The sequence below is a fragment of the Urocitellus parryii genome, chromosome 4, assembly GCF_045843805.1.
Source record: "Urocitellus parryii isolate mUroPar1 chromosome 4, mUroPar1.hap1, whole genome shotgun sequence".
In the NCBI taxonomy this organism is placed as follows: domain Eukaryota; kingdom Metazoa; phylum Chordata; class Mammalia; order Rodentia; family Sciuridae; genus Urocitellus; species Urocitellus parryii.
The window spans coordinates 82,590,948-82,606,659 of NC_135534.1; the positions used below are offsets into that span (position 1 = coordinate 82,590,948).

The window sequence follows — 15,712 nt, forward strand, 5'->3', positions numbered from 1 at the left end:
GCCTGGATCCAGAGTTCTAGGAACTCCACTGTGGTGAAGTTGGCCAGGAGGGGATGTGCCCTGTGGTTGTTGGCAATTAGGACTCTTGGAACAGTTCAGTTGAGAGGGAATGAGAGCCTCACCTGGATGGGAGTCTTGCCACAGGATATTCAAGAAACACCTCAGAGACACATTCAAAAGAACCTGGTGTTCTAGTTCATATGAGAGGGAAGTTGGGAGAAGACACATAGCAAACTCTCAACTACCTAGTTAAGTAACTCCTCATCAAGGTGCTGTGCTCCTAGAGTTAGGGATGACGCCTCTGGGTCCCACTTTTCCCAACTCATTTTTGCATGTCAAAAGTGGTCACTCAAGCAGGTGACACTTGGGAAATCTTTATTAAATGGAAGGGTGATACCCAGTATTTCCTGTGAAAAAGATAGAAACATTCCATTTTTTCTAAAGAAACAGCACTGTCTTAGGATAAGACCATAGCAAAGAAACACAATGACATATTCAAGAACCAATTTTTTTTATCATTTTTCATCAAAGGATAATCCTTATAGCTTAAATAAGAGCAAGACTTAATCATCAAGCCTGGGTCATAAAGGCTTTGGAATCTAAATATATGTGTGCAGTTTTGATCACTGATAAATAGGCATTAATAAAATGCAGGATTAAGTACTGGCTCAGAGACAAGTTACTAGGTGGCCTGGGGCCTAGGGTCAGGGAACCAACTGCAATGGGATATGAAGGAACTTGGAGGGTGATTGAAATGACTGTATATTGATGGGAGCATAGAGTAAACATAGGGTTCCATAATGTAAACATTTGTTGGAATTCAGGAGCTGGACCCTTAAAATGTATTCCTGTTGTTATATGTAAATCATGACATCTCAATGAAATTGATAGAAAAATAAACAAAAATTGTTGAAATTGCTTCAAATTATTTCTTCTTCAGTTACCTACTCCATATAAATGTCTTTGTAGAAGTCAGTTTATAGCAATTTAGTACCAACCACATTATTGCCACCTACAAGCCAGATTCTGTGAAGGTGATGGAGGACACAGAATTCAATGTACAGACAAGGCTCTGTAGAGAGGGAGTCAGAGCAGCTGCCGGTGTAAGACACCAAAATGAACATAGCATAGCATAGCTCTTGATAGTTTTGAAACGTGGGGATCCTAATCTCAGGAAGAAGGGAGAAAAAATTGCATAAAGGCCAGATCAAAATAATCTTGATACATTTTTTTTTGTATTGGTGATTCTGGTCATTTGGTTTCAGTGCTGATTCTAATATCTCTGACATTCTCATATATACAGCTGAGCTATTCTGACATGGGGCTAGATCCATGGAGATGATCCTAATACTGGGGGTTATTTCTCACTGAAGCATAAAACTTTATGCTTGTATATCTAAGCTATACAAATGGATTCTGAAAGATTAATCAAATGATTCTAATATGCTGTGTTAAGCTTTCTTCCCATCCAGAAGATTCCAGTAGCTCATTATGATCCAGCTTAAAGCAGATTTTTCCCTTGTGGATATCAGCCAGAAACTTAATGAGCAGTTGGGTAGAGAGGGTAGTCCACTGGAAACAGTAATGAAACTAGCACTATTTGTTGAATTTGAAAATAGGTTGTGGTACTGGAAGATAATATCAGATCTCAGCTCACCTGGGATCTGCCACTCTTACCCAGTGAAGACCCAGTGAAGTTCAGTGATCTGCCCAAATACAGGTGTGGAGTTTGGTCAGATCATAGGCTAGAGGGAAAATCTTTTGTCTTTAAGATTGGACCACACCGCTTTAATTTTAAAGTATTTAAAACCTGACTTTTCATACCATAGTGATGCATGCATACTCATTTTTATAGCAGCATAATTGCCAGTAGCCGAACTAACAGCCTAAGTGTTATCAACAGATGAATTGTTATATTGTGTGCATGAAACAACAAATTTCATCATTATGTAAAACTATAATATACCAATAAAAAATGTAGAAAGAGGGAAAAAAAATCTTGACTTTTGTGCCAGTGCATGTCCAGAAGTCCATCTTCCCCTTTGGCCAAATTGAGAGAAACCTAGACTCCATTTCAAAGCTTTCCAAAAGAGAAAATATAGATGTGGCAGCCCATCCCAGGATTTCACAGCTTTCCCTGCAGAGACTATCTGTGTGCTATTTCTTTCCTCCAACACCATTCCATAAAAATGCCACTATATATTACTTCCTTTGAACAAATATGGATTTTAATCATCCTGTTTTTATTTGATTTTAATCCTCTGAAATTCTGCCTGCTCCATTTGCCTCAGTTAACACACAAAAACTTCACTTCTAATGAAAGTCAAACTTCTCTTGGTAGCCAGGCATTTTAGCATTTTAAGAAGCTAAGTAGCTCCATCCTCATTAAATTAGGCTCAAATTGGAGAAGAGAATTACATACTTAAAAACACAAATGCCAAATGATGGATTAATGTTATACCTTAATGTAACACATTGTGACATGAAGTAGGAGCATTAGACCAATTAGCAAGCAAGTCCTCTCCTCGGGTTCATCTTTTCTGCTGGATATGTAGTAAAAGGATGGCAATTTGAAGAATGGCATTTATCAAGCCCCTTCGGAAAGAAAGTTTCCCCTTTAGTGACATGACCTGAATTTATTGAACAAAGGCAGCACCGCATCTCCTGATAACATAACAAAGACTCACTAAAAGTACTGCCACTGCATTGACATTTATGCTTGTGACCTTATTTCTAAAAAATATTGAAATCCATTGTGATTGTGTCTAAACTGTGGTTTTAATGTGGTCTAGAAATCTATCTCAATTTTTTTCCTTGAGAACTAGCAAATCCTAAGTGGTGTCATTTAGCAGGGGTTTACTATTATTATTATTATTATTATTATTATTATTATTATTATTATTTGCATATTTCCCCTGTCCCTTGCTATTCTGGTCTTGCTTTCATGTCAGTCTGATTGTAACAGAGAGAAGGTGGCAACAATAAATCTAGCTCCTCCTGGTGCAAATGCCAAAGATACTGTCAGAAGTAAAATGTATGGAGAGATATGTATGGGGAGTGTGGGTCAGCAACTTGCTGTGGGCAGGGAAGGGATGGTTTTCTGCTAGGGTAAAATGGAAAAAAATCCTGTCACTGGGTTTAAATTAGCAGAATCTGCCTGGAGGGGAGCCATGGTCTTTGTGTGGCTGATTAATGTCAGCCTTGTAATGCAGCACTCTAACAACAGGGCTAGCCCGCTGAGCAGGGCATCTCATGCTTAGAGCATCAGAGTCCAGCCAAGTGCCTCTGAAGAGATCTGGAAGGGAAAGTGGCAGGCCTGGAACACAGGCGATGATATTTTTAATTATCCTGGAGCTATTTGTCCTAATGAAGGAAGCACAGGCAGCCTCTAAATGTACGTTCCTTTCAGGCTCTGCTGCTGTAAAGAGTGGCAGAGTGCAAATCCAACCCCCTGCTTGTTCTAATTCAACCCTGTTTCAGAACAGTGTGTCAGAAATTACCTTCCTGCATAAACTAATCTTTGGGGCTGAATAGGTGAAATATCCAGGTACACATCTCCTGAAATCCCTAAAAAGTTCACCCCAGGGACTTTTTTGGTGAATAATTTAATCATGCAGCTACTCTAGAAAACAGCCAGAAAGTATCCCTAAGACTTCTGCTCTAGAGCCTTATTTCAGGGGACTTTAAGAGAAAAAGAAAGCCCTCTTGTTTTCAATACCAGCACAAATAAAATCTGAGGTTGATGTTTATATATTACAGCGTAGTTGTTTTGAAAGAGAAATAAAAGTAAATGATGAAACTTTGGGGGAAAAAAATGGACTCTCTGGAATGGAACCAAGAAAAAGCTCTCTGTGTCAACCTTTTGGTTAAAGCCACATAATACGATTTATGTCATCCCCTTCAGATATATGATTTTATTGGTTTGCTGGGAATTTGGGTTTAAGGAAAATTGTATGTTGGGAGAGTAAAATGTTTAACTCTTGTTGTTGTAGAATGCCTGCCCCCTTGGTAAGGTATCATAAGAGTAAAAAAATAATAATAATTAAAAGCACAGCTAGATCCTCCCCGCTGAGATCCTATGTTCTAGAGTTCCATATTTCACAAAGACACTTTTGGGTGGTTGTCATAGCAAAGACGCCAACTGACATCTGTCTTCATAAAGAGCCTTTAGCATCATACCCCCTACAAAGTTGTTACCCCTACAAAGTTGTTACATTTTCCTTCTTATAAAGCAGAATGACTAAAGCAAATTTGTGATTAATACCATTTTCAAGTGCTGAGATCCTCCATACAAAACAGTTAAATCAATCTTTAACCCAATCATAATTCAGAAATTTGTTGGTTGTTGATGGATATTTCCTGGTTGTTATGTTTTAGCTCTAGTATGTGTTAAGATGGTGTTTTGGTAACTACATGAATTTTTTTTAAATCACAAACTAGAAAGTTCCCTCAGACTACATCTGCTCCCCTCCTTGATGGAATGTTCCAGGGTCCCCTACCCCTTAGATTCCTTTATCCCCCAAAACTCCCTCATGACTTCACCCATTTTCGTGGATTTGCATGTTATCTGTCTACTGATGACATTCCAGTTTATAGCTCCAGCTTGGGCTTCTCCATCTAACTCTGGTCTCTTCTACTTAACTTCTCACTTGAACTCTCCACTGAATATCAAATACCCATCTCAAACTTAATCTTCATAGGGTTCTGGTCTTTTATCCAAAATCTAGTCCTCTTACATCCCTCTCCATCTCAGCTAGTCATAATTCCATCTCTCTAGTTGCTCAGGTCAAAACTAAAAGTCATCCTGGAAGCCTCTTTCTCTGCCATCCCATATCCTACCAGCTCCAGAATCAGAAAACATTCCTTTCTCATCACTCCTAGTTCAGAATCTGGAACTCCCTCACCTACATGCTCAGACTGGAACCCCATCCCTTATCACCACTCCCAGCACCATCATCCCTGTTCTAGCCGCCATTGTTACAAGTGTGTAATCCTGCAGGGGTTTGCTGAGTGGTGGATCTGCTTCTGCTCTGACTGCCCTTCAGTCTGTACACAACCAGAAGCTGAAGGGATCCAGTTAATATCTAGGCCACATCCTATGACTCTCCTCTCAAAATCCTCCAGTGGTTTCCACCTCCCTGCCATGACCCACTGGAATGTAAAAACTTTCTTAAGAAATGCTAGATTCTCACCCATTGCTGGAACTTCTAGCACCTAGAATTGTGCCTGGTAGATTCTGAATAAATATTTCTTGAAGTCATTAATTATTTTACTAGTTAGTTTCTGTTTATCTTTCTGTGTCATATTTTTACCCATGTATCTATTAGTATCTGAAACTTTTTCTTAAAATTTGTTTTGGACGGGGGAGTTATACATTAACAGTAACCAATGAATTCTGATATTTATTGTCGATATTTTCCCAGTTTTTAAAGGTTTTAATTTAGTTGTATTTTTTTTAACAAACTGAAGCTTTCATTTCTGTGGTACCACAGCTATTTTTGTAATGATTATTTTTCTCTGGGTGGCTCTTTAAAACTCAGCAAAACATTCATATTTTAGTGCAGAGCATCTAGCTATGTTCTTGTGTGCTCACATTCTTGTGTAACCTCCCACAGGCATCAACAGGAAGGTTGTTTACTCCCTAGCGGACTCAGCCAACGGGTTCTTCTCCATTGACAGTTCATCTGGCATCATCAGCCTGGAGCAGCAACTGGACCGAGAGCAGCAGTCTTCTTACAACATCACTGTGCGGGCCACTGACCAGAGTCCTGGACAGTCCCTTTCCTCTTTTGCCACGGTCACCATCACTGTCCTGGACATTAATGACAACCCCCCTGTGTTTGAGAGGAGGGACTACCTGGTAACCGTGCCTGAGGACACCTCCCCTGGCACCCAAGTCCTTGCTGTTTTTGCCACCAGCAAAGATATTGGCACTAATGCTGAGATTACATATCTCATCCGGTCTGGGAATGAGCAGGGGAAATTTAGAATCAACCCAAAGACAGGTGGGTAAATAGCAACCAACCAAGAATGCAGAGCCTCACAATGTCCTGCTTCTTCCCTTCTTAGTGGGCTCTTTTTCCTCCTCCTTCCTCCCTTACAAGGAAAGCAGGTGTTCTGCTGGCTAAGTTTCCAGCACTCTGCTTCTAAGAATACCCCTGCTAAATTTCAGGCTTCTTGCTGTGGATTTACTTGGCAAAACATGACCCTAGGTTTGGCTTCAAGATTTCTATCAAGGAAGGCTTGGGAGGAGCAATGTGCTTCCTCTATGGACAATGTGCTTCCATGGAGGAAGCACATTGAGAAGAAGTAGTATTTGCATTCCGAGCATGAACACACCCATGTGTGTTTGTGTGTGCATTTCATTTGGATCATATGTGCTGGGAAATTATCCTAGAGATGAGCTTCCACCTGCCTCTGTCCATTAATTTAGACTGTGCTTTGTGGTCACTGGCCAAGGAGGACATTGGTCATGATCTACACCGGTGACCTGCAGGCTTTACCACACCAGCACCCCACATAGACTCTACCAGTTGGTGGAAATAGCACTGCATTTAAGCCCTGCTCATTCCTCCTGGTTAGAACATCATCGTTTCTCACCACACTCTTCAAACATTAAAGGGGATGTTCAGCATCACCTAGGGAAAATGTGCCTAGAAGCCAAAAAAAAAAAAAATACCCAAAATACAGCCCTTGGGCTTAATCTTCAATAGAGAGTTAATAAATTGTAGAGTTGTAGAGGCATTTTAGGGTAAGTAAAGAGGGTTATTCAGAAAAGGTGTTTGTATATTGTATATTCGTGGAAGGCTAAGCATACTACTCTTGTGTTTTCGTAGAATTTGTATTTTTATTTGAAAGCCCTTTTGTGGATATTCTTATTTGTTAAACAATCCCCCTGTGGATAGGCAAGGTGCCTCACATTTTGTAGATAAGGAAAATGAGACTCTCACACCTTCCCACCTTTTAGCCTATTTCCCTCATCACCTGAGGAGTTATGTACCTGTTGAGAAGGTGGCAAAGAGGGTTCAACTCTCTTTGGGGATGGTCACCGTATACAAATAAGGAGGTATAATTAGCAGCACTATTTAACATGGCAAATATGCCAGATTCCTCTTAACACATTAGGTGTTTCTCACATATTCCAAATAAGAAAAGCAAAGCTTCAGAGAGGTTACACCTTTTCCCCCCCAGTGTTCATTAGTAAATGGATTATCCCAGATATGAACTTGGCTTTTCCTGACTCTGGAATTCATGTTCTAACCTCCATATAATGTAACACTACCAACTGCTGGAACATCAAGCATGCAGGAGATACAGGTCTCACTTTTGGGTAGAAATATTGGTAAGGAATTGCACTAGCAGCTTCTCTCAGCAGTGCTTCTGTTTATTAAGGTCATTACTTCAAATTAAAATGTATGGGGACTTCCCTTATTTAACTGTGTTAGCTTTAATCTGTCTAGTTATGACCATGGTATATGAACACCATGGGGAAATGGATAAGTACCATTTAAATCTGGCATTGGATAACAAGACTGGGTTTCAAAATAAAGCAGGAGGGGTGGGAAGTGCTAGGAAAATTTAATTACAGGGACAAAGAGGCTCTGTGGTAGGTATGTCTACTATTTCTCACCTTAAATAGAAGTGGACTATTAGCAGTCTTAGTAACCAGAGAAGTCCTCTCTCTGGAAATGTGGGTGGATGTGACCTTCTCCCTGTCCTAATGATTGTTTTCCAAGTGAGAGAAAAGTTTTGTTTTTGAGAACTGCTGTATGGGTAGTACAAAGACCATCTGCCAGTCACAGAGTATGCTAGATCTTCTCACCAGAAAGGGCTAGGTGAGGAGTGATGTAGCCCTTAAAGAGCCCTTCCTAGAGGTGGCACCTAACTAGAGTTTTCAGTTGTTCTAATTGTTTAATTTAGACAACTCTATGACTTGGACATTATCATCTCTTTTCTATATGTAAAGACATTAAACTCACACTCAATATTTGACCACTGTCTGATTACCATGTAGATCCTTTTTCCTATGTCACTATGCCTTGAGATTTCTGAGACTTTTACCCTTTTTGTGCCATAATAGTTTGAAATAAGCATTTCATAACTTGACAAAGCACCTTTGTGGTTAACTCAATTTCAGCTAAGTCTGCAAGTATTTACTTGCTGACAAGGAGCAGGATCATATGATCACATCTACACATCTCATCTCATCCTGGGTATACCTGGGTCCACCTAAGGAAATGGAAGACACTTACCAGGGATGGTTGCCCCTGTTCTTATTCCCTAGTTGCATGAGCAGATTTTCATGCGTCTTGAGAGATGTTCAGAAACTGTTGCAGGAACATGCAAAGATTTTTTCATTTATTTAGTGTTGTGTTTGATGGATAGCTATGCTTTACTGAAAGCATTAATCAGATTTCTGGAATGCTTTCAGGGAGGCATTAAATAAATTCCTGAATATCTGAAATTCTTGGCTGGAGATGACGTTGTAAATATTACCATGATTATAGAATGGCTGACCAGTGTTTTTCCCTAATCAAATCTAAAGCTCCCCATTTTTCTTTAAAGGGGGTATTTCTGTCTCAGAAGTCCTGGACTATGAATTATGCAGAAAATTCTACCTAGTGGTAGAAGCTAAAGATGGGGGCACCCCAGCTCTCAGTGCTGCGGCCACTGTGAGCATCAACCTCACAGATGTGAATGACAACCCTCCCAAGTTCAGTCAAGATGTTTACAGTGCTGTCATCAGTGAGGATGCCTTGGTGGGAGAGTCTGTCATTCTGGTAAGTGCCAGGGATGTCTAGATGTCTGAGACTATTATTACTCATTATAACGAAGAAGTTAACAAAGTCTCTGTTGGGTTTTCTTCACTTTCCCCTCTCAGTGTCTTTGTGTCCCCACAGTGCTAGTCAGACACAAGCCTTTCAATGGTATCGTCTCCAGTTTGTACATTAGAGTGGATTAGATAGATTAATTTATATCAAGGCTATAGTGACTTTTTTTTCCCATAGTGTATACTTTTTTTAGGAAACCAAAACAGACTATGTAAAGAATTTTAAATAATGGTTCCTACTAGTATATGAACTTGGATGATAAGTTATTAGGTAGCTTGAAGATTACTTTTTTTTCTGCACAGTATGGTAGATATAGTTGATAAGGATATATTGTACATTTCAAAATCACTGAGAATAAGTTTCAAATATTTGAGGTGATGGGTTGTTAATTAGCTTAAATTAGTTATTCCACATTATATCCATAAATCATAACATCACTTTGTAACCCATAAATATGTATGCTATAATTTGCTAGTTTATAATAAAAATTATTGGGTGGCTAAAGATAAACTAAACTTGGCTCACCACTACCACCACCCACACAATCACAGAGTAGGGCAGCTACAAATAGGCCACTCTTGAAGGAGCCCTTTAGGGAAGGAATTTTTTGTGATAATACTTAGAACAAGCCATGTGTTTGGAGAACTCAGGTTTTCTTATGCCACAATTACATTTTGAAAATGAGTTATCATCCTCTCTGGATCCTGAGTGAGACAAGTCTCTTCCACCCAAACATCTCTCCTTTGATTGCCCCAGCATCAGATGTAGGTGGCTGCAGCCCTCTGCTATATACTTTAGAGATAGACTTTTCAAGCCCTCTCTTGTTCCTGGCTATTATAAGACTCTTCTAGTGCATTTAAATATAAACATGAACAATACAGAGTAGTAGACAGTGGGCAGCACATTGGCTATGTGGTAAAAGGGAATATTCTTACACCTCCCTACATGGAAATGCATAGGTTTAGAGAATGTATGACTCTATAGCAGAAACCACTATTTGCAGAATTGGGAAGGAATCATGAAAGCACTACCATCGGCTGACTTTGGGCTCTCACTGTCTCAAGCCTGGTGAAAATCAAGCATGACAAGCACCAGGTTGTAGGCAGAGGAAATTAGCAAAGAATGAGATGGGGCTCCACTGGGGCTTATCACTGGCATTGGTGAGCTGAGCTCCTAGGAATACTGTCAGTTCTGGAACTCTAAGAATAAAACCTTTCTCTGTCTCATGTGTTATGTCTTTTCTGTGTTTTTCTTGGTTTCCATGAAGCTAATAGCAGAAGATGTAGATAGCCAGCCCAATGCACAGATTCATTTTTCCATTGTAAGTGGAGATCGGGACAATGAATTTGCAGTGGATCCTGTTTTGGGACTTGTAAAGGTTAAGAAGAAACTGGATCGGGAACAGGTAAGCTATTCAAGACCAACTCCTTTTCCATCCACACCTATATCTCCACTGGAATCAGGACACAGGATTCATGAGTATAAATAGCAAGGTTCTCTATTCTAAATATTGAGAATAAATAGGGATACATTAAAATGGAGTGTGGAGTATTTGGGTTAGACTTCCTGCCAATAATAGCAGCTGGCAATTGTTTATATATGGAGGTTTGAAAAGAAAGAGCAAATATGTGTCTTTCAGAATGGCTTAAATTTCAGTCCATCTGCAAGTGAGGGCAGAAAAGTACCTTCAGTGTTAGGATCCTGTGGCACTGGTTTCCTGAGTAACTTTAGCCCTAAGTGAGGAGATACAAAAAGATCACCTGAAAGAATCTAAGCCATAAAGAATGGTACAGAATATTCCTATGTCCATTAAATGTTAAACTGAGTTTCTAAACCTTGTCTTTTTGACCAAAACGTGTGTCTTCAAAGAGAAATTAAATATAGAAACAAGTGTCATAGTAGCAATGCTAAAAAGCAGATGGAATCTACAGGGTGTTGTATTTCCATACCTCCACAAATACTAAAACTAGTAAGTCAGACAGGTCAGGGGTGACAATGGTTGTGATGAACAAGGGCCCAGAGCTGTGGCTCTAACAGGGAGTAGTTTTGTCTCCCAGGGACACTGAGCAATGTTTGAAAACATTTTTGATTGTTAAAGCTGAGCAGAGGGTGACACTGGCTCCTGGTGGGTAAAGGCCAGGGATGCCTTCAACCTTCCTACAGTGTCCTCAACAGCAGAGAATGCTCTTCAGCTGCAAATGCTAGATGTTGAGAAACCTGGGCTAGAGAACCACAGAAAGGTGGCTGATCTATAACAAAGCAGAGTGGGAACCTGCAGTTCCTGAGTGCCCAGAAGAAAAGAAGTGCTGCTGTTTCTTACTGTCACCTCTTTGTGCCTTGGCAGGTGTCTGGATACTCACTGCTTGTCCAGGCCACAGACAGTGGTGTCCCTGCAATGTCATCAACTGCAACTGTCAACATCGATATCTCTGACGTAAATGACAACAGCCCAGTGTTTACACCTGCCAACTATACTGCTGTGATTCAGGTAAGCAGATCTCACTTGCCAGGCACTCATCTGTATGCATTCAGCCCACTTCCTGTGCTGTGTTTCCCTCCCTGTCTTATTTGGTTTGAGTTTAGCATAGATTAGGTAATTTATAAACAACAGAAATTTATTGTCTACCTTCTTGAGACTGGAAAGTCCAGGATCAAGGCTTCATCCGATTCTGTGTCTGGTGATGGCCTTGTCTCTGCTTCATAATGCAGCTTTCTAGCTGTGTCCTCACGTGGTTTATAAAGCAAACAAGCTTCCTCAGGGCCTCTTTTATAAGGATGCTAATCCTATCAAAGGTTCCACCTCTTAATACTATTGCATTGGGAGTTTCATACCAACATATGACTTCGGGGAGAACATGAACATTCAGACCATGGCATTCATTTGGGTTTCTTATTATTTCTTAGTAGGTATGAAAAAGCCTGATTCTTCTACCACAGCTGATGAATAAATGTTGCTAAAAGATATCCAGGACAGGGTTCTTTCATGTATCAGTTGTTTTATGTACACTGTCTATCCCCACAGCAACCTATAAAATAGGATGGTGGATTGACCTCCACCTGAGAGTCAAGGAGAGAAGGATTGTGAGGTTAAGTAGTTCACCCAAGATCCTGGTAAGTAGTAGAGTCAGGATTTGAATCTGGGTCTGACTTTGGGGGGGAAAAAAACCCAACTCTGTAATGATAGGCAATCTTTAAGCAACTTTGTGCTGTTCTGACAGGGGAGGGAGATTGATAAGAACCATCTCATTATTCAGAGGGAGATTGGCATCAGGTAGAGCTGCTATTCATTAAAATTAATCTTCCATGGGCAATTTGTTTAGCCCTTTAAATTCACCTGCGTCTAAAACTTAGACTGCAGGATAAGGTAACTTACAGCTTGTATTCTGCTCTCAGAGAAAATGAATCTTCTTCCCATTTACTTTTTATTCAGAAGATATTTCATGAGCACAGTTCCAGGTGCTGAGCTTCCTTTGCCTCCTCATATTTTTAGAAGCCGGAGACCCAACCTAAGCTGGATCAATCCTGACATACTGTCAGTGCAGAGGGCTTGGAGGAGACAGAAATTGAACTGGAGAATCATCTCTTGCCTTGTCCAGCTTGGTATCAGAATTGCCCCCAAGGGCTACCAGGATTGCTAGCCAGGGCTTTGTGGGTAGAAAGTAAGATGAGAGTGGCCACATCTTGAGGGACACTTTGGGATGACATCGAAGACTCTGAGTCTGGCCACCCCCAGCAGGCTTCCTCAGCCCCCATGCTGCAGAGCTGTCCAGGGATCAGAGCAAGCAGCTACCTGCTGGTTCCAGCCCCTTTGTCAGTGGAATCCTTTCCTTTGGAGAGGAAGTTGCATTTCCTCTTCTCCCTTGTTTTTCTCACCAGCTGTGCATACTGATCACTCTCCTGCTTCCAGGAAACTTCACCCAGGCCTGTGTCTTCCTCCATGTCCGTCTCAGATTGCTCATCTCCATGACCATTGCCCCCCATGGCACTCTTTCCTCTCACAGTCTCTGCTTGCCTCCCCCCACAACAAAATGGGCTTTGCCTACTCATAATTCATTTTATGACACATATCCATGGCTTGGCAGACTGTTTTCAAATGCAGATGGCAAGTCGGTCTGGGAGTGGTGGTGGGGTCCCCTCTGCCAGGCCTGTCTGTCTGTGTCTGTGCACCTTTCTTTTCCATGTGGTGACCCCGAGGGCACACATTCTTTCTCCCTCTCTCCCTCTAGTCTGTGGAGGAAATGGCCTTTATAGAGTGAGCAAACAAATCAATAAATCTCCTGCTTTGTGTGATGCTGAGTATGTTGTTCATGGAGAAGAGTAAATCTTCCCTGGGCTGAGGTTTCTCCATGATGGGTTCCAGAGGAAAGCTATGATGACCAAGAGGGCACTTGAGAAAAGGAGCAGGAGACTTTCGAGGTTCTATTGCCTTCCTCTTTCAAAACACATGCCTTCCAGGCTGGGGTTGTGGCTCTGTGGTAGAGTGCTTGCCTGGCATGCGTGGGACCCTGGGTTCAATCCTCAGCACCACATAAAAATGGAGGTATTGCATCCATCTACAACTAAAAAAAAAAAAAAAAAAATTAAAAAAAAACATGCCTTCCTCTCCCCAAGCCAGAATGATTTCTTTATTCCAACATATGGTTTTTATAAGGCTAATTTGGCACACAAAACTTGAGTGGGCCTGCCCTCCACACTGCAGCAGCGTATCACTGTCTCCATCTCTGCAGCTCAAACCCATTTAATCCTTGAGTCGATGCCATCAGGAGGCAGGAGCCAACAAAGCTGACTTCAGACCCAGACCACGGTAGCACTGAAGTCTAAACAGAGGGGGGCAAGGAAACCGGTGCCTGTGCTATGGAGGATTTAGTTCTGCATTTTCAAAGAGAAGATAACTTCAAGAAAGAACGGCAAAGAGTCTTTGTTTTCTCCTTTTGGGGAAAAGAGTGAGGGATTCTGCAAGATAACACTTACAATGTAGCATCAGGGATTCCAAAGACTCATGATGCAATGATTCCCTTTCTCTTTATTTTCAAGTTGAGGAATATTCCATCCCCCTTCTGTCTTCTAGAGAAACATGGCAAAACTGTATTCTGGGGTGGGTTATAAAAGCTTCATCTTCCACCTGGACTGTGCTTTTGCATATTGACTGGGAAATTGCCAGCATGTTCCCTCAAAACATCCAATGCTGTGACATTGTGTCACAGTGTTGGACCTCAGCATATTCGTATTATGAGTGTGAAGAAGAGCCTCCCCCACAACCCCACCAGGAGAGATTTCTCCTGGCCTGAGAAGATCTCCAGTGCTGCCACCAAGACTGGAGAGAGCCATGTAAATGGGAACAATCCCAGAGGTTTCCTGATAAATGCTGGGCACTTTGAGCTGATGAAGGACAAGGTGTACCCCACACTATCCTAGGAATCTATAAGCTGGTTCAACATGAGGACTTTGTGTTCTCATCTACCGGGGACTATCTTGTGAGGCAGACACGGATGGAAAGAGGATGCTTGCCAACACCATCATGTTGAGAAGGCAAGAGGATGTCACAGGGAACCCCTTCCACTAAAGCCCAATTCCTAGCTTTTCACTCACCACCAGCGATGAGGGATTTAAAAAAAAAAATGTGAAGAGAAGAAGTGTAATTTTTATCTTCCTTTTTATCCTTTACTCTTATGCAGGAAAATAAGCCAGTAGGCACCAGCATCTTGCAGCTGGTGGTAACAGACAGGGATTCCTTTCACAATGGGCCTCCCTTCTCCTTCTCCATTTTGTCCGGAAATGAAGAAGAAGAGTTTGTGTTGGACCCTCATGGGATCCTTCGGTCAGCAGTGGTCTTCCAGCACACGGAATCTCCAGAATATGTGCTCTGTGTCCAGGTATGGCCTCGTTCTCTGTCCACATCAGGCTGCCTGTCTCTCTGTCTTGTTTCACTGCCTGTCGGTTGGCCTTTCTTTGTCGAACAAGTCAACATAATTCATTACTGTGAAGGAATGTTCCCCTTTTAATCTCAAATTCAATTTCACACCAATAAAAGCGACCTGTGTGTGTGAAATTGAACAGGAAGGAAAGGAAGCTGGCTGGTTCAGGAAGGACATTTCTGTAGGTTGAGCCTGGCAGACAGTCACTTCACCTAAGTCGGCATTCTAAGACTCGGGATTGTAATTAACCCCCAAAGAAACTCATTGGTTAAAGCTTGTGGCTCTATCCTGAGTATTGTTTGCCACATTACCCTACTGGAGGAAGCTACCAGTCACTTCCTTAGTGGAATTGAGTCATAGTATGTCCTCTGCTTGCCAGGCCTCCCTGGTGTGGCAGGAGGAGACCAAAGACTCAATTGGCACTAGCCTTCCAGGATCTCTCCTCCAGGTCATTGGCCTGTGTGAAATGAAATGGGACAGATAGGCAAAAATAGAGGGTATGCAAAGGATATAAAGGGGAGCAAAAAAAAAAAAGACAAGAGAGAACACAAGAGTATCCCCATGTGAACTGTGACAATACTCAGATTTGGATTCCAAAAAAAAGTAAAGTTCAGTAAAGTTGAGTGACTTTTCAACCCACAGGTGCCCACAGAGAGCAGCCGACACCAAGTATGTATAGTGGCAATGATAAAAATAGCAATCCTTTGTATTTGTATAGATTTGAGTAGATGTTAAGGGCTGAAGGTATAGTTCAGTCATAGTATGTGTGAGGCCCTGAGTTCCTTTCCTAGCAACACACACACACTCACACACACACACACACACACACACACACACACTCTACATGTTATCTCTTTGGATAATTTATACCTTGTCCTACTCCTTGAAACCATCCAAATTAATAACTGCCAGCTCTGAGCATGCCAGTGAACTCTTCAGTTGCTGCCGTTCTTTTAACAATTTATA

The 15,712-nt window shown here is 41.4% G+C and overlaps 1 protein-coding gene across 2 annotated transcripts in view; it reads left to right on the forward strand.

The window, feature by feature from the left end:
- Fat3 (FAT atypical cadherin 3) overlaps positions 1-15,712 on the forward strand; it is a 484,288-nt gene that overhangs the window by 424,585 nt on the left and 43,991 nt on the right. For both annotated transcript variants that reach the window (XM_077797747.1, XM_026396113.2), the window contains exons 13-17: positions 5,616-6,005; positions 8,566-8,780; positions 10,099-10,236; positions 11,176-11,319; positions 14,507-14,704. In XM_077797747.1, the coding sequence (XP_077653873.1) occupies positions 5,616-6,005; positions 8,566-8,780; positions 10,099-10,236; positions 11,176-11,319; positions 14,507-14,704 (1,085 nt within the window). The remainder of the gene's footprint in view (positions 1-5,615; positions 6,006-8,565; positions 8,781-10,098; positions 10,237-11,175; positions 11,320-14,506; positions 14,705-15,712) is intronic.